Source organism: Glandiceps talaboti, chromosome 23 (genome assembly GCF_964340395.1).
Source record: "Glandiceps talaboti chromosome 23, keGlaTala1.1, whole genome shotgun sequence".
Classification (NCBI taxonomy): domain Eukaryota; kingdom Metazoa; phylum Hemichordata; class Enteropneusta; family Spengelidae; genus Glandiceps; species Glandiceps talaboti.
In genome coordinates, this window is record NC_135571.1 from 15,349,032 (window position 1) to 15,369,244 (window position 20,213).

At 36.2% G+C, this 20,213-nt stretch overlaps 1 protein-coding gene across 4 annotated transcripts in view; it reads left to right on the plus strand.

Annotated features, from left to right (window-relative positions):
* The window catches only part of LOC144452638 (anoctamin-4-like), a 169,739-nt gene that overhangs the window by 83,441 nt on the left and 66,085 nt on the right, over nucleotides 1-20,213 (plus strand). For 2 of the 4 annotated variants that reach the window (XM_078143766.1, XM_078143769.1), the window contains 5 exons: nucleotides 3,866-3,901; nucleotides 9,504-9,568; nucleotides 9,910-10,048; nucleotides 12,555-12,656; nucleotides 14,711-14,771. In XM_078143766.1, the coding sequence (XP_077999892.1) occupies nucleotides 3,866-3,901; nucleotides 9,504-9,568; nucleotides 9,910-10,048; nucleotides 12,555-12,656; nucleotides 14,711-14,771 (403 nt within the window). The remainder of the gene's footprint in view (nucleotides 1-3,865; nucleotides 3,902-9,503; nucleotides 9,569-9,909; nucleotides 10,049-12,554; nucleotides 12,657-14,710; nucleotides 14,772-20,213) is intronic. The other 2 variants (XM_078143767.1, XM_078143768.1) reach the window with 2 other exon arrangements.

Here is a 20,213-nt window from a genome sequence, read left to right on the forward strand (position 1 = left end):
AGTAGAATGTACACCTCATAGTGGTGAACAAAGTAGAATGTACACCTCATAGTCCTGTACAAAGTAGAATGTACACCTCATAGTGGTGAACAAAGTAGAATGTACACCTCATAGTCCTGTACAAAGTAGAATGTACACCTCATAGTGGTGAACAAAGTAGAATGTACACCTCATAGTCCTGTACAAAGTAGAATGTACACCTCATAGTGGTGAACAAAGTAGAATGTACACCTCATAGTCCTGTACAAAGTAGAATGTACACCTCATAGTCCTGTACAAAGTAGAATGTACACCTCATAGTCCTGTACAAAGTAGAATGTACACCTCATAGTCCTGTACAAAGTAGAATGTACACCTCTATATAGTCCTGTACAAAGTAGATTGTACACCTCATAGTCCTGTACAAAGTAGAATGTACACCTCATAGTCCTGTACAAAGTAGAATGTACACCTCATAGTCCTGTACAAAGTAGATTGTACACCTCATAGTCCTGTACAAAGTAGAATGTACACCTCATAGTCCTGTACAAAGTAGATTGTACACCCCATAGTCCTGTACAAAGTAGATTGTACACCTCATAGTCCTGTACAAAGTAGAATGTACACCTCATAGTCCTGTACAAAGTAGAATGTACACCCCATAGTCCTGTACAAAGTAGAATGTACACCTCATAGTCCTGTACAAGGTAGATTGTACACCTTATAGTCCTGTACAAAGTAGAATGTACACCTCATAGTCCTATACAAAGTAGAATGTACACCTCTATATAGTCCTGTACAAAGTAGATTGTACACCTCATAGTCCTGTACAAAGTAGAATGTACACCTCATAGTCCTGTACAAAGTAGAATGTACACCTCATAGTCCTGTACAAAGTAGATTGTACACCTCATAGTCCTGTACAAAGTAGAATGTACACCCCATAGTCCTGTACAAAGTAGATTGTACACCTCATAGTCCTGTACAAAGTAGAATGTACACCTCATAGTCCTGTACAAAGTAGAATGTACACCCCATAGTCCTGTACAAAGTAGAATGTACACCTCATAGTCCTGTACAAGGTAGATTGTACACCTTATAGTCCTGTACAAAGTAGAATGTACACCTCATAGTCCTGTACAAAGTAGAATGTACACCTCATAGTCCTGTACAAAGTAGAATGTACACCTCATAGTCCTGTACAAAGTAGATTGTACACCTCATAGTCCTGTACAAAGTAGAATGTACACCTCATAGTCCTGTACAAAGTAGATTGTACACCTCATAGTCCTGTACAAAGTAGAATGTACACCTCATAGTCCTGTACAAAGTAGAATGTACACCTCATAGTCCTGTACAAAGTAGAATGTACACCTCATAGTCCTGTACAATGTAGATTGTACACCTCATAGTCCTGTACAAAGTAGAATGTACACCTCATAGTCCTGTACAAAGTAGAATGTACACCTCATAGTCCTGTACAAAGTAGATTGTACACCTCATAGTCCTGTACAAAGTAGAATGTACACCTCATAGTCCTGTACAAAGTAGAATGTACACCTCATAGTCCTGTACAAAGTAGAATGTACACCTCATAGTCCTGTACAATGTAGATTGTACACCTCATAGTCCTGTACAAAGTAGAATGTACACCTCATAGTCCTGTACAAAGTAGAATGTACACCTCATAGTCCTGTACAAAGTAGATTGTACACCTCATAGTCCTGTACAAAGTAGAATGTACACCCCATAGTCCTGTACAAAGTAGAATGTACACCTCATAGTCCTGTACAAAGTAGAATGTACACCTCATAGTCCTGTACAAAGTAGAATGTACACCTCATAGTCTTGTACAAAGTAGAATGTACACCTCATAGTCCTGTACAAAGTAGAATGTATACCTCATAGTCCTGTACAAAGTAGAATGTACACCTCATAGTCCTGTACAAAGTAGAATGTACACCTCATAGTCTTGTACAAAGTAGAATGTACACCTCATAGTCCTGTACAAAGTAGAATGTACACCTCATAGTCCTGTACAAAGTAGAATGTACACCTCATAGTCCTGTACAAAGTAGATTGTACACCTCATAGTCCTGTACAAAGTAGAATGTACACCTCATAGTCCTGTACAAAGTAGAATGTACACCTCATAGTCTTGTACAAAGTAGATTGTACACCTCATAGTCCTGTACAAAGTAGAATGTACACCTCATAGTCCTGTACAAAGTAAAATGTACACCTCTATATAGTCCTGTACAAAGTAGAATGTACACCTCATAGTCCTGTACAAAGTAGAATGTACACCTCATAGTCCTGTACAAAGTAGAATGTACACCTCATAGTCCTGTACAAAGTAGAATGTACTCCTCATAGTCCTGTACAAAGTAGATTGTACACCTCATAGTCCTGTACAAAGTAGAATGTACACCTCATAGTCCTGTACAAAGTAGAATGTACACCTCATAGTCCTGTACAAAGTAGATTGTACACCTCATAGTCCTGTACAAAGTAGAATGTACACCTCATAGTCCTGTACAAAGTAGAATGTACACCTCATAGTCCTGTACAAAGTAGAATGTACACCTCATAGTCCTGTACAAAGTAGATTGTACACCTCATAGTCCTGTACAAAGTAGAATGTACACCCCATAGTCCTGTACAAAGTAGATTGTACACCTCATAGTCCTGTACAAAGTAGAATGTACACCCCATAGTCCTGTACAAAGTAGATTGTACACCTCATAGTCCTGTACAAAGTAGAATGTACACCTCATAGTCCTGTACAAAGTAGAATTTACACCTCATAGTCCTGTACAAAGTAGAATGTACACCTCATAGTCCTGTACAAAGTAGAATGTACACCTCATAGTCCTGTACAAAGTAGAATGTACACCTCATAGTCCTGTACAAAGTAGAATGTACACCCCATAGTCCTGTACAAAGTAGAATGTACACCTCATAGTCCTGTACAAAGTAGATTGTACACCTCATAGTCCTGTACAAAGTAGAATGTACACCCCATAGTCCTGTACAAAGTAGAATGTACACCTCATAGTCCTGTACAAAGTAGATTGTACACCTCATAGTCCTGTACAAAGTAGAATGTACACCCCATAGTCCTGTACAAAGTAGATTGTACACCTCATAGTCCTGTACAAAGTAGAATGTACACCCCATAGTCCTGTACAAAGTAGAATGTACATCTCATTGTCCTGTACAAAGTAGAATGTACATCTCATAGTCCTGTACAAAGTATAATGTACACCTCATAGTCCTGTACAAAGTAGAATGTACACCTCATAGTTCTGTACAAAGTAGAATGTACACCTACATACGCAGGTCATGTAAAACTGACTATGCTGGCATGGTGATTAATACCCACCTTTACTGTATATATTGCCCACCTTTCCTGTAACTATTGCCCACCTTTGCTGTAACTATTGCCCACCTTTACTTTTAACTATTTCCCACCTTTCCTGTAACTATTGCCCACCTCTCCTATAGCTGTTGCCCACCTTTACCGTAACTATATTGCCCACCTTTCCTGTAACTGTTGCCCACCTATACTGTAATTAGTGCCCACCTTTCCTGTAACCATTGCCCACCTGTAATATAACTATTGTCCACCTTGACTGTAATTATTGCCCATCTTTACTGTAACTATTGCCCACCTGTAATGTTTAGTTTCTGAAATGCAAGTTACATAATTACAGAAACTTGTAGTGATGGATTATTAATCAGAGAGTGGAAATACATCATGTAATGGTAGAAGTTAAAATTACAGAATTCTTCAGTGATAGAGTTTTGATGTAAGGCTGAAATAGCAAAGAAAAGGTGTCATGTGTTTAATGATAGTTTTGATATTGTACATTGTCCATTACAGTATGAGTTAAATGATAGACGGCTAAATGACAGACGAGTAAGTACCAGTAGGTTAGAGATATGCTACATTTAATGTATGACAGTAAGTTATGCTACTTGAGATGCATAGTGCACAAAACATTATAAAGTCATTGCTGCATATTACAAGTGTTCTCCCAGAAAAAGACAACAGGGGGTGCCTAGCCCTAACTTCCCATAATTTCAGTATCCTCCTTCAACAAGATGATGTAAATCCAAACTCCAATCCCCTTGGAGCTACAAATAAAGAGACGCAAGGTCCTAATTTATGTTCTATATTCTCTGACAGAGATCACAAAGGTGCTGATATTTTGTTTGGTTTCTGTTTGACCGTGATGCATAAAGACCTTGTACACTCATAATAAAACAAAGATTTGAGTTTCTGGTAAATCAAAATAATATCAAAACAAGTGCTCAAGTGTCATTCAACATTCCTTATTTGTCACCATGGCAACTAACAACTTTTACTTTATTTACCAATAGCCAAATCCTCTGAAATGTATTAAAATGAAAGGGAGAACTCTGTATTTACTCGTATACAGTACATGTTGAATTAACATCTAAACAATCTAAGCTGTATTCCATTGTCATGTTAAGATCAGCCTATGTAGATCTAATGCAGACTATGAATAAACCATATTCTTAAATGGCGGCCGAGATCTCGCAAAACGTGAGAGTTTCCCCTTGGGGGGCAAACGCTGAAAGGAAACAATTGTGTAACTTGTGTCACAGTATAACGTGAGTTGTGTAACTTGTGCCACAGTATAGCGTGAGTTGCTGCTCAGAGCGTCTACGTTCAGTATGGGTGGAAATGACCACTACAACTTTGTTTACAGCTGTTCAAACCGACTTAGCTTGACTTCAGTAACCTTCCAACGACTTGTCCTACATGTATGTATCATCTTGGAGTAATTATACTGGCTGTATAATTACTCCAAGGTATCATATACCATGACATCAATAAACACAACAAACTTGAATTGCAATTCAAATTGTAAAACGTTTTACTGTATCTGCAAAACATAGTTTCAACTGGAAATTGTATTTACCAGTTCTCATGCTTTTCAGCCTTCAAATTGTTTCTGTCGAGTCGTTTTTATTGCACGTTTCCGTAATTTATGCACATCGATTTTGACTGTCGCACCAAGTGAGTGATGAACACATTGACGGCAGCCGTGGCTTGTAAAAGTTTCAACTATTACGTGAAAACATCTACATATCTTTTTTGAATTCCTAAACTATTGCTGAATAATTATTACAGGTGATCAAACTTTTGATTTTCACATTAATAGAAGGATTGAATCAACATCAGTCAATCAATTAACTTGCTGTGAGTGCTGAAATAAACGTTAGCAATACCACCATCTCCGACACTTTAGTTCAAGTTTAGAGGCCATGTCAAACATGTGACACCTCGTCTCGTGTTGTTCACCAACACTACTTTAATACATGACACTAAATAAAATGTCACTAAAATGAACAAAATGGTACATTCTAAATGTTGATTGGTACGTATTCAAAAAATGTGTGTAAATTTGCCAAACAACAAGACCACGCCCATAGCAACAGTCAAATAATCATGTATATTGCAAAGATAACAGTAATAGAAAGACAAATGAATATACATTCAAAAAATGTATGCAAATGTTCCTAGCAGCAAGACCTCACCCATAGCAACACCAAATGATCACATATATTGTGAAGATAACAACAGGGATTCATACGCAAGTGAACAAAAACATACAAAAATGTATGCAAATATATCTAATAACATGACCATAGCAACAGCCAAATGATAGCATATATCATAAAGATAGCAACATGGTTGGATAGACAACTGGATAGTTATTCAGCAAATGAACACCTATTGTTAGCATGGACTAGCTAGCATATGGATAAACATTTTTTTTTTTTAAACTACAGTTGTGCTACAATGCCATTGGCGTTATTTTTTTTTTTGTAAAAAAAATCTGAACATTTTGAAGAGAACTATGGCTAGACATGTGTGACAGTGAGTTTTTTTGACATGGGAGTGTGACGAGTTGAGTGCACTGTGCTGTGTCTGTATGAACCAGTGCAGGTAGACACAACAATGACAACGAAAATTGCAACATTAGTGTTGCCTCTTTTTACGTTCATTGTGAAAGGCTTGGATCATTATTTGTCAAAATAAAACAATCGACTCACAGTACTATGGAAGAAAGCAAAACAATCGGACTATGCATGGTTTTTCCCAAAAAATTATCATCATGCTGAAGGTATTTTATGAAGTTAACTTGCGTTTTATTTGTTAAAACACCATTTTCAAAGCATTTTATAAGTTTTCCAATGTTTCATGGCCACACCCTTGGGGAACCCCAGTAACATTTACCGTCTTACCGGCCTTAAAAAAAAACCCACTGATTTATTGTACATCACTCCCTGGCCAGGTGGCTTACTTGGCCATTTGTTTTTTTTAGAACAACATGCATCTCTCTCCGTGTATGTCAGCAAAGTTTCCTACTGTCATTTTTTCTAGGCCAGAAAAATAGTGTTGCCTCTTTTGATTCCATTTTAGTAAGAATTAAAAATCCTTATAGCGATTTTGACGCACGCAAAACGAAATGAATTCTTGCCCCTCCCCCCTAAATGATGTAGGCAAATTCGCTCAATCAAATAATCTTTTCTTCCAGATGTTGGCAGGCCATGGTCTTTTAAATAGCTTTTGAGTTCTGATGCCTTCCATCTTTTGAGAGTTTAAATGTTACGATAGGTTTTGATTGTTTGTTAGACACTATACTATCGCCCATTGTTGGTAAACTAATGCAAATGCATTGTGTGAGATCTCGGCTGCCATTTAAGAATATAGTTTATTGTGCATGGTTAACCATAGATTATAAAATCAATTTGTACTAGACATTGCATGAGTAGTCCGCAAAATTTCAAAATAATAGTTTTGCCAGATGCATACATAGTGCATGGACATGTTTATAATCACATCACATCTGTAGATATTCATATGTATGTATGGCGGTTAGATTCATGTAGGAATTGTACCACGCCTTGCCATGTTTTTTATCTACATTTGCATATTGTTGTATTTCATTATTTGGAAGTCTTATATTTTGCATATCAACTGTTTCTGTGAATTTGAACTACTCTTCATATCTGTCTTTGTCAAAAGCATTAATTGACAAGTTGTTTAAAATCTAACATGGTGTGACTTATCAGATCATGACATATGGTACATAGCAAACTCAAATCTATTAAATACAACATAGTTTATATTTAATAAACAGAACCCAGTAGTAAGTGTAAGACTTTGATAAAAATAGGTAGTCTAAAGTGATTTGATATTGATAAGATAGGCAGTCTAAAGTGATTTGATATTGATAAGGTAGACAGTCTAAAGTGATTTGATATTGATAAGGTAGACAGTCTAAAGTGATTTGATATTGATAAAGATAGGCAGTCTAAAGTGATTTGATATTGATAAGATAGGCAGTCTAAAGTGATTTGATATTGATAAGATAGGTAGTCTGAAGTGATTTGATATTGATAAGATAGGCAGTCTAAAGTGATTTGATATTGATAAGATAGGCAGTCCAATGTGATTTGATATTTTAAGATAGGCAGTCTAAAGTGATTTGATATTGATAAGATAGGCAGTCCAATGTGAGTTGATATTGATAAGATAGGCAGTCCAAAGTGATTCGATATTGATAAGATAGGCAGTCTTAATGAATTGCTAATTGATTGAATTCCAATTTTTTACAGCTTAGGAAATGAATTGATGAAATTGTAGTAGAGTGGTTTTTGATTGGCTAGAATGTGTATATTATTGTAGTAGAGTGGTTTTTAATTGGCTAGAATGTATATATTATTGTAGTAGAGTGGTTTTTGATTGGCTAGAATGTGTATATTATGTAAATGATGTTTATAAGACATGAAGGATAAATTGCCCAGTAAAGTGATAAAGGTATAATCAGACACCATTTTGAAGGTTTGTTGATTGAATTGAAATCGAATTGAAATCGAATTGAAAAGTTGCATAATGCCTGTATGGTAACCATAGCATAATTGTGTATGCCTGTATGGTAACCATAGCATAATTGTGTATACCTGTATGGTAACCATAGCAGAATTGTATATGCCTGTATGGTAACCATAGCAGAATTTTGTATGCCTGGTAACCATAGCATAATTTTGTATGCCTGTATGGTAACCATAGCAGAATTTTGTATGCCTGGTAATCATAGCATAATTTTGTATACCTGTATGGTAACCATAGCATAATTGTGTATGCCTGTATGGTAACGTACCATAGCATAATTGTGTATGTCTGTATGGTAATGTACCATAGCATAATCGTGTATGCATGTTTGCCATCAATTGAACAATTCCTAGAACTAGATAAGGGAGCCTTCAGTGATTATGGGGGGGGGGGGGGGTATGTCTGAGCTGTAAAATGTGACCCTCCCGATACTCCTTTTTCTAAAATGTGACCCTCTCCTGGACGGGTTTCTAAAATATGACCCTCACCCTTGGACAGGTTTATAAAACATGACGTTTGCCCAGTCCCCCTGCCCCACCCCTTCCCCTCATAATTACTAAAGGCTCCCTAAGACAAGTAATGGACGAATGGACAGATAAATAGATGAATAGATGGATGGATGGATGGATGGATGGAATGATGGATGGACAGATTAATAGATGGATGGACATATTAATAGATGGATGAATGAATGGATGGATGGATGGATGAATGCATGGGTGGATGGATGGATGGATGGATGGATGGATGGATGGATGGATGGATAGATTAATAGATGGATGATGGATGGATGGATGGATGGATGGATGGATGGATGGATCGATGGATGGATGGATGGATGGATGGATGGATGGATGGATAGATGGATGGACAGATGAATAGATGGATGGATGGATGAATAGATGGATGGATGGATGGATGGATGGATGGATGGATGGATGGATGGATGGACAGATTAATAGATGGATGGATGGATGGATGGACAGATTAATAGATGAATAGATGGATGGATGGATGGATGGATAAATAGATGGATGGATGGATGGATGGATGGATGGATGGATGGATGAATAGATGGATGGATGGATGGATGGATGGATGGATGGATGGATGGACAGATTAATAGATGGATAGATGGATGGATGGATGGATGGATGGATGGATGGATGGATGGATGGAATGATGGATGGACAGATTAATAGATGGATGGACATATTAATAGATGGATGAATGAATGGATGGATGGATGGATGAATGCATGGGTGGATGGATGGATGGATAGATGGTTGAATGGATGGATGGATGGATGGATAGATAGATAGATAGATAGATAGATAGATAGATAGGTAGATAGATGAATGAATGGATGGATGGATGGATGGATGGGTGGGTGGGTAGGTGGATGGATGGATGGATGGATGGATGGATGGATGGATGGATGCTATATAGTGAGTTGTTAGGTGTTTTACATGTCATGACAGCTGCGTCGTGTTCAACAAGGAATTATTTGTAACCAGTGACATAATGTAAATACAGTATTCAACATAATGTGATGAATTACTAACCAGCATTCTTTCCCACATTATAGTTGTTGTACGAAGAATGGGCAAGACCAGGCAGGTGGTATAAATATCAACCATTAGATCTCATTAGGTGAGTTATTATCATTGGTATAGATATCAGCCATTCGATCTCATTAGATAAGTTGTTATTATTTGGTATAAATATCAACTATTAGATCTCATTAGGTGAGTTATTATCATTGGTATGAATATCAGCCATTCGATCTCATTAGATGAGTTATTATTTGGTATAAATATCAATCATTAGATCTCATTAGGTTAGTTGTTATCATTGGTATAAATATCAACTATTAGATCTCATTAGATCAGTTGTTATCGTTGGTTAACCATAGATCTCACAAGATGAGATGTTATCATCGGTATGAATATCAACCATTAGCTCTCATTAGATGTTATTACTATGATTTACAGGAAATATTTCGGAGAAAAGATTGGTTTGTACTTTGCATGGTTGGGATACTACACTGGTGCATTGATTCCAGCTGCTGTCATTGGGTTGTTGTGTTTCATCTATGGTTGTGTGTCTATGTCAGATAACCCTGTCCAGAAGGTAATGTCTTTACAATTATATTACCAACTGACTATATGGTGTATACATTATATTACCAACTGACTATATGGTGTATACATTATATTACCAACTGACTATATGGTGTATACATTATAATACCAACTGATTATATGGTGTATACATTATAATACCAACTGATTATATGGTGTATACATTATATCACTAACTGACTATATGGTGAATACATTATATCACTAACTGACTATATGGTGTATACATTATATCACTAACTAACTATATGGTGTATACATTATAATACCAACTGATTATATGCTGTGTATACATTATATCACTAACTGACTATATTATGTATACATTATATCACTAACTGACTATATGGTGTATACATTGTATCACTAACAGACTATATGGTGTATACATTATATGACTAACTGACTATATGGTGTATACATTGCATCACTAACTGACTATATGGTATATACATTATATCACTTCTAACTGACTATATGGTGTATACATTATATCACTAACTGACTATATGGTGTATACATTCTATCACTAGACTATGGTGTATACATTATATCACTAACTGACTATGGTGTATACATTATATTACTAACTGACTATATGGTGAATACATTATATCACTAGAGTATGGTGTATACATTATATCACTAACTGACTATGGTGTATACATTATATTACTAACTGACTATATGGTGAATACATTATATCACTAGACTATTGTGTATACATTATATCACTAACTGACTATATGGTGAATACATTCTATCACTAGACTATGGTGTATACATTATATCACTAACTGACTAGGGTGTATACATTATATTACTAACTGACTGGTGTATACATTATATCACTGACTATATGGTGTATACATTGTATCACTAACTGACTATATGGTGTGTACATTATATCACTAACTGACTATATGGTGTATACATTGTATCACTAACTGATTATATGGTGTATACATTATATCACCAACTGATTATATGATGTATACATTATATCACTAACTGACTATATGGTGTGTACATTATAATACCAACTGATTATATGGTGTATACATTATATCACTAACTGACTATATGGTGTATACATTATATCACTAACTGACTATATGGTGTATACATTATATCACCAACTGATTATATGGTGTATACATTATAATACCAACTGATTATATGCTGTGTATACATTATATCACTAACTGACTATATTATGTATACATTATATCACTAACTGACTATATGGTGTATACATTATATGACTAACTGACTATATGGTGTATACATTATATCACTAACTGACTATATGGTGTATACATTATATCACTAACTGACTATATGGTGTATACATTATAATACCAACTGATTATATGGTGTATACATTATATCACTAACTGACTATATGGTGTATACATTATATCACTAACTGACTATATGGTGTATACATTATATCACTAACTGACTATATGGTGTATACATTATAATACCAACTGATTATATGGTGTGTACATCATAATACCAACTGATTATATGGTGTATACATTATATCACTAACTGACTATATGGTGTATACATTATATCACTAACTGACTATATGATGTATACATTATATCACTAACTGACTATATGGTGTGTACATTATATCACTAACTGACTATATGGTGTATACATTATATCACTAACTGACTATATGGTGTATACATTATATCACTAACTGACTATATGGTGTATACATTGTATCTCTAACTGACTATATGGTGTATACATTGTATCACTAACAGACTATATGGTGTATACATTATATCACTAACTGACTATATGGTGTATACATTATATCACTAACTGACTATATGGTGTATACATTATATCACTAACTGACTATATGGTGTATACATTATAATACCAACTGATTATATGGTGTATACATTATATCACCAACTGACTATATGTTGTATACATTATATCACTAACTGACTATATGGTGTATACATTATATCACCAACTGACTATATGGTGTATACATTATAATACCAACTGATTATATGGTGTATACATTATATCACTAACTGACTATATGGTGTGTACATTATAATACCAACTGATTATATGGTGTATACATTATATCACTAACTGACTATATGGTGTATACATTATAATACCAACTGATTATATGGTGTATACATTATATCACTAACTGACTATATGGTGTATACATTATAATACCAACTGACTATATGGTGTATACATTATATCACCAACTGACTATATGGTGTATACAGTATAATACCAACTGACTATATGGTGTATATATTATATCACCAACTGACGATATGGTGTATACATTATATCACTGACTATATGGTGTATACATTATATCACCAACTGACAATTTGATTATATGACTAACTGAGAGGTAAATTGGAGTGTGCTCTGTAATCATAATAATTGATGTACTACAACACCATTGGTGCTGATTTCTATTATTCTTACAGGAAACCTGTGATGAGGAGGGGACTGGTAATGCAACTATGTGTCCACTGTGTAATGAACGGTGTGGTTATTGGACTTTGTATGATAGTTGTATATATACCCAGGTAATAGCCAATTGATTGTGTTTTCAGTCAGTGATGTTTCCATTCATTCCCTCTCACTTCCATCAAAATTATTAAGCCATTGATATTTATCATACAGGAAATCTTCAAAACTATCTCTGTATCATAGTATACTTTTGTGTTTGTTATTATTACAAGAAGAGTGCTTAATACTGTTACATAGTAAGTATACTGTTGTTTGTAAAAGAAATATGGTTGAAATTACTCACATAGTATTTCTTGCCTTCACTTTGAAAAACAAAGTGATTTTAAAATACTCACATTGTAGAGCTCAATGCCTTCACTTTGAAAAACAAAGTGATTTTAAAACAAATGCATTTCTACCTCTTCCACTTCTATCTTGAAAGTTTTCTTGTGAGAACAAATTTATCATCATCCACATTCATGATCTGAAGTTTGATTAATTTTTTAACAGTGTGGTTGCAATAATTGTACCATGCACAAGCCAAGTTGAACAAAAAATATGGAATTTATACCAAGGTCGTTGTTGATCTTGACAATGTGCATCTATGTCACAACAATGTGTGTCTATATCGATGGTTGTGTTGTGTTTGAAATATATCAAAACATTCAAAATTACCATTATTGTTACTTTCTCTAAGTTTTCTTTTTATATTACTACTATTTGTATACACTCACTGTCACAGTTTTTGGACAGGGTCATGTTATTCAACGATTACTGTTGGATGAAAACTGCAAAAAAGTAACAGCCATCATTGCTGCTTATAAATTTTCCTTAGGGTCTTTTTCAATAGGGTTTATAGTCAGAAGTAACTTTGTGGCTGACGTAGTCCCCAAATTTATAACCCTACATCGATGACTTAGTAATCGGACGACAGTATTGGTAATTGGACACAAACTTCCACACTGATTTACGTATTTGTCGCGTAAATTAAGAATTTCGCCACTCCATTTGATTTAAATATTGGGCAAAAACATTGGTATTGTGGTATTTTAATCACCGTTACACTAAAGTTGATTGTTTTTGCAAAGGAAATATCATGAACACTGTCCTACTACCGAATTCGACTCCGGGATTCGATCACAGTTCATGGCGCCGCTTGGCAGTCTATGTCTTGTCACGCAAAAGTGAACACTGTCCGATATCTGAGACGTTTCTTTGCTCCAGATACGTGACACATTTTTGGTCAAAACACATTAAGATTTCATGGAAAATGTCTTCTAGTTTGAACAGAGCACTGGGAGAAAATTATTACTGAAATATTTGTAGATTTAAATAAGAGCGAAATGATATTCAAGTGATTTTGTAACTACGGCAGTGTTGATACATACGGTAACTTTGTGATCGCCGATATTAGTGCTCTCAAAACCGATACCACAAGATTAGTGTTGAATCAAAACTCCAGTATTGCCTGATCTTTCATATGAATGCTTGAGTTTGACAATGTGGTAGTTCCAGAGAAAACAGCGTCGAAAACGAGTCAACATCTGTCCGAAAACAGAGTCTGTCCGAAAACTACGACAGTGAGTGTAATGATGTTATTGTCAAATATTTTCCTTTATTTGTGATCTAAGGGTTTTGTCACTATGAGTCTAGCGACTTGTCAGTCATATTTTCCTTGGCTGAATGAAAAAAATTACAATATCATCTAATTCGTACTTCATAATATGATGTGACAGAGATTGACAGACAGTCTGCTAGCTAGCTGTCATGTGACACAGATTGACAAATGAAAGTTTGCCAGTCAGATGTCATGTGACACAGATTGACAAATGAAAGTTTGCCAGTCAGTTGTCATGTGACACAGATTGACAAATGTTGAAATGAAAAACTCCTAATAGTTCAGGTGGCATATTGTAAATGACAGAAAAATACCAATTGAATGCAAGCATTGTTTTACTATGTTTAGTTTCTTTATTTGATAAATTTCACTAACAGTAAACTATGTTCTTATTCCTACAGATGGGGTAAGAAACTCAAACAAGTTGTTATTGTCTGTAATGATATGAAATACTAACTATAACCACTTCATTATTTCAGATGTCACTTTGATATTCCAATGTTTGTATTGTAGGTATCTCTGGTATTTGATAATTGGGCCACTCCTGTCTTAACTATTTTTATGACCACCTGGGGTATGTACATACTATAGCGCCTTCTCTTCTCCTCCTTGCCAGCTGACCAACCAACAAATGTTTGTCATATTTCAGTTATCAGAAAGTTTAAAGATTTCATGGTTTGCAGGCTGTTTTTAGACCGGAAGTGAGGGCTTAGATAGTTGAGTGTTGCAGCAGACATAGAGTTCCCTGTCATTTTCTGTGTTGTTTCCACTCTACAAGTTGCTAAAGCAAATACCAGTAATCAAACCATTACTGCAGGGCTGCTGGATGTAATTCAGCCTAACTGTTTTGTACATATGATTAGCAGCCATCACAAAAGTTTTTGCCCTCACTTTGCCAAATCTGGGGTGTCCATTTGCCACATCTGGGGTGCCCATTTGCTAAACCTGGGGTGCCCATTTGCCCTGACTTTGCCAAATCTTGGGTGTCCATTTGCCAAATCTGGGGTGTCCATTTGCCACATCTGGGGTGTCCATTTGCCAAATCTGGGGTGTCCATTTGCCAAATCTGGGGTGCCCATTTGCTATGAAATGGCTGTAACTTCAGTAATTGAAATATGACATATTCAAGCAATTATATTTTAATTTTTGTCAACTCTTCTTTCTCTAATAGAATCCTGTAAAATGTTTGTAATTTTGATATATAAGAGAGAGTAAACACCAACAAGTAATAGTGTAGGAAATATTGACAGACAGTGACCATTATTTTGAAAGAGACAGAGACAGACCAAAGGGTATTTGTCATTAGGTACACTGTACTCTTCAACTATTTTATTACCGTTGGTGTTTATTCTTTTATCTTTATAACTTTCTTTCCTTGTAGTATTTTCTGCAGGCTTTGCTCAAGACTTCATACCTAACAAATTTTGATATTGTTTTATTGAGAATATAGTATGTATTCACCACTATGATGAAGTATTCAATTGACAAATAATGTAGGTATTGAAAAGGTGCAAGGAACACTGTCAAACTGTCAGACCAAACACTGTCAGACCAAACACTGTCAGACCAAACACTGTCAGACCAAACACTGTCACACTGTCAGACCAAACACTGTCAGACCAAACACTGTCTGACTGTCAGACCAAACACTGTCACACCAAACACTGTCAGACCAAAAACTGTCACACTGTCAGACCAAACACTGTCAGACCAAACACTGTCTGACTGTCAGACCAAACACTGTCACACTAAACACTGTCAGACTGTCTGACCAAACACTGTCAGACTGTCAGACCAAACACTGTCACACTAAACACTGTCAGACCAAACACTGTCACACTGTCAGACCAAACACTGTCAGACTGTCAGACCAAACACTGCCAGACTGTCAGACCAAACACTGTCACACTGTCAGACCAAACACTGTCAGACCAAACACTGTCAGACAGTCAGACCAAACACTGTCAGACTGTCTGACCAAACACTGTCAGACTGTCTGACCAAACACTGTCACACTGTCTGACCAAACACTGTCAGACTGTCAGACCAAACACTGTCACACTGTCAGACCAAACACTGTCAGACCAAACACTGTCAGACTGTCAGACCAAACACTGTCAGACCAGACACTGTCAGACTGTCAGACCAAACACTGTCAGACCAGACACTGTCAGACTGTCAGACCAAACACTGTCAGACTGTCAGACCAAACACTGTCAGACCAGACACTGTCAGACTGTCAGACCAAACACTGTCAGACCAAACACTGTCAGACTGTCAGACCAAACACTGTCAGAATGTCAGACCAAACACTGTCAGACCAAACACTGTCAGACTGTCAGACCAAACACTGTCAGACCAAACACTGTCAGACTGTCAGACCAAACACTGTCAGAATGTCAGACCAAACACTGTCAGACTGTCAGACCAAACACTTTCAGACCAAACACTGTCAGACTGTCAGATCAAACACTGTCAGACTGTCAGACCAAACACTGTCAGACTGTCAGACCAAACACTTTCAGACCAAACACTGTCAGACTGTCAGACCAGACACTGTCAGACTGTCAGACCAAACACTGTCAGACTGTCAGACCAAACACTGTCAGACTGTCAGACCAAACACTGTCAGACTGTCAGACCAAACACTGTCAGACCAAACACTGTCAGACCAAACACTGTCAGACTGTCAGACCAAACACTGTCTGACCAAACACTGTCAGACCAAACACTGTCAGACTGTCAGACCAAACACTGTCAGACCAAACACTGTCACACTGTCAGACCAAACACTGTCAGACTGTCAGACCAAACACTGTCAGACCAAACACTGTCTGACTGTCAGACCAAACACTGTCAGACCAAACACTGTCAGACTGTCAGACCGAACACTGTCAGACTGTCAGACCAAACACTGTCAGACTGTCACTGTCAGAATGTCAGACCAAACACTGTCTGACCAAACACTGTCAGACCAAACACTGTCACACTGTCAGACCAAACACTGTCACACTGTCAGACCAAACACTGTCACACTGTCAGACCAAACACTGTCAGACCAAACACTGTCAGACCAAACACTGTCACACTGTCAGACTGTCAGACCAAACACTGTCAGACCAAACACTGTCAGACTGTCAGACCAAACACTGTCAGACCAAACACTGTCAGACTGTCAGACCAAACACTGTCATACCAAACACTGTCAGACTGTCATACCAAACACTGTCAGACTGTCAGACCAACACTGTCAGACTGTCTGACCAAACACTGTCACACTGTCAGACCAAACACTGTCAGACTGTCAGACCAAACACTGTCTGACCAAACACTGTCTGACCAAACACTGTCTGACCAAACACTGTCAGACCAAACACTGTAAGACTGTCTGACCCCAAACACTGTCAGACTGTCTGACTAAACACTGTCAGACCAAACACTGTCAGACCAAACACTGTCTGACCAAACACTGTCAGACTGTCAGACCAAACACTGTCAGACCAAACACTATTGGACCAAACACTAAGAGGCCAAATAAAGTATCAATCTCCAAGTGTCATAAATCAGTTATAAAGGTTCATTTAGAATTACTGAAAACTTTATAGTTGGTAGTGATGTTAAGTTGACGTAATGTGTTTAATTTCTGACATCAAATGCCAAAATATGACTTTTACTACAGGCATATATAAGTTGCAAAGAGGTTGTGTTGGTGTACAAAGAATTTATCAGTTATCTAGTGTTGCAAAGAATTTGTATTGGTGTTCAATGTAAATGGTTAGGGGTACACTATTTGATAGCAGGGTGGCTAGAGGATTTTTGGAGAGAAATATTTGTCGTAGGCCGAAAGTAAAAAGTGCATTTGCTCAATGAAATGTCATTCAGTTGGAAAAGTACATGTAAAAGTAATGGATTGAACATCCAAATACAAGGTCAAGGTCAAGGTCATGGGTTAAACATTTATATTTTATAAAAATAAGTAATACCAACAAAATGAGCCAGAGCTGAGTTTGTTCGTTCAGAGTTGAGTTGCTATTGTTGTCCATGTCAAAAAGGAAATCCTCCCCCCCTCACATGTCAGAAAGAACACCCCCCCCCCCACATAGCAAATGGTTCAAACCTGGGAGATAATTGAAATAAGACATGTCATAGAGTAACTGATGTATGTAGCTTAATCAGTGTATTCACTTTTTGACCCAGACTGTACTAGTATATGAATGACAGACTGTACTAGTATATGAATGACAGACTGTACTAGTATATGAATGACAGACTGTACTAGTATATGAATGACAGACTGTACTAGTATATGAATGACAGACTGTACTAGTATATGAATGACAGACTGTACTAGTATATGAATGACAGACTGTACTAGTATATGAATGACAGACTGTATTAGTATATGAATGACAGACTATATTAGTATATGAATGACAGAATGTACTAGTGTATGAATGACAGACTGTACTAGTATATGAATGACAGACTGTACTAGTATATGAATGACAGACTGTATTAGTATATGAATGACAGACTATATTAGTATATGAATGACAGAATGTACTAATGTATGAATGACAGACTGTACTAGTATATGAATGACAGACTGTACTAGTATATGAATGACAGACTGTATTAGTATATGAATGACAGACTATATTAGTATATGAATGACAGAATGTACTAGTGTATGAATGACAGACTGTACTAGTATATGAATGACAGACTGTACTAGTATATGAATGACAGACTGTATTAGTATATGAATGACAGACTATATTAGTATATGAATGACAGAATGTACTAGTGTATGAATGACAGACTGTACTAGTATATGAATGACAGACTGTACTAGTATATGAATGACAGACTGTACTAGTGTATGAATGACAGACTGTACTAGTATATGAATGACAGACTGTACTAGTATATGAATGACAGACTGTACTAGTATATGAATGACAGACTGTATTAGTGTATGAATGACAGACTGTATTAGTATATGAATGACAGACTGTATTAGTATATGAATGACAGACTGTACTAGTGTATGAATGACAGACTGTACTAGTATATGAATGACAGACTGTATTAGTATATGAATGACAGACTTTATTGGGGGAAATGGATAAATTCAGATGATTGGGGAATTAGAATGCCATATTTCTACATGTCTTTTGTTCAGGTGTATACAGCATCCAATACTACATGCCGTACCATACAGTCTTATTTGGATTTCTTGACATTCTTTGATTCAAATTCTTTATGTGTTTCTTCACACTGTCTCATCACATGGATAAGGTGTACTCATTAACACATCTATTTTTTCAGTTTCATTCCATGAGTCATTCATTTATTCTTTCTTTTCTTCCATTTCAGTTCATCTAATTTGCTATCTTCCATTAATATTCCTCACGTTTTCCAATTGCATTATCCTTCTTCCTTCATTTTGTCTGTTTCAGTTTACTGAAATATTTGATAATGAATTATCCCCATTGCTGTCTATTATTATGTCTCTGTGGGGTGAGTACTAACTAACAAAACCCTTTCCTAATTCTTATTGGTCCTCACACATCACATGACCAAGCCTCTCAATTGCAATTGGTCATCACTCTTCACTTGATCAAATTTCTCATTTCTCATCCCAACAATTTTCACTTGATTGGATCTGTGTCTTGCCATTGGTCAACTTGCCTTCAATTACTATATAACCTGTCTCTACTTATGATTACCACCACTCCATGTTTTTTTCTCATTGGTCTAAGTGAATCCAATTATTTTGTTAACCAAATCTTGAAGCACTTGTACCCTACAGTAGCTGTAACTGTTTTATTTTTCGTGTGTTGCTGACAACATTAAATCAACATGAAATGGTTTAATTATTGTAATTTGTCAGACAATAATGTTACTTTCCCTGATTCTTTCATTGTTAAGGGTAGTCCAAATTTGAGGCAAATTTCCGGCTTAGGAAAGCTAACTTTATTGCATTGTGTTCTTGAGTTGCTATGAACATTTT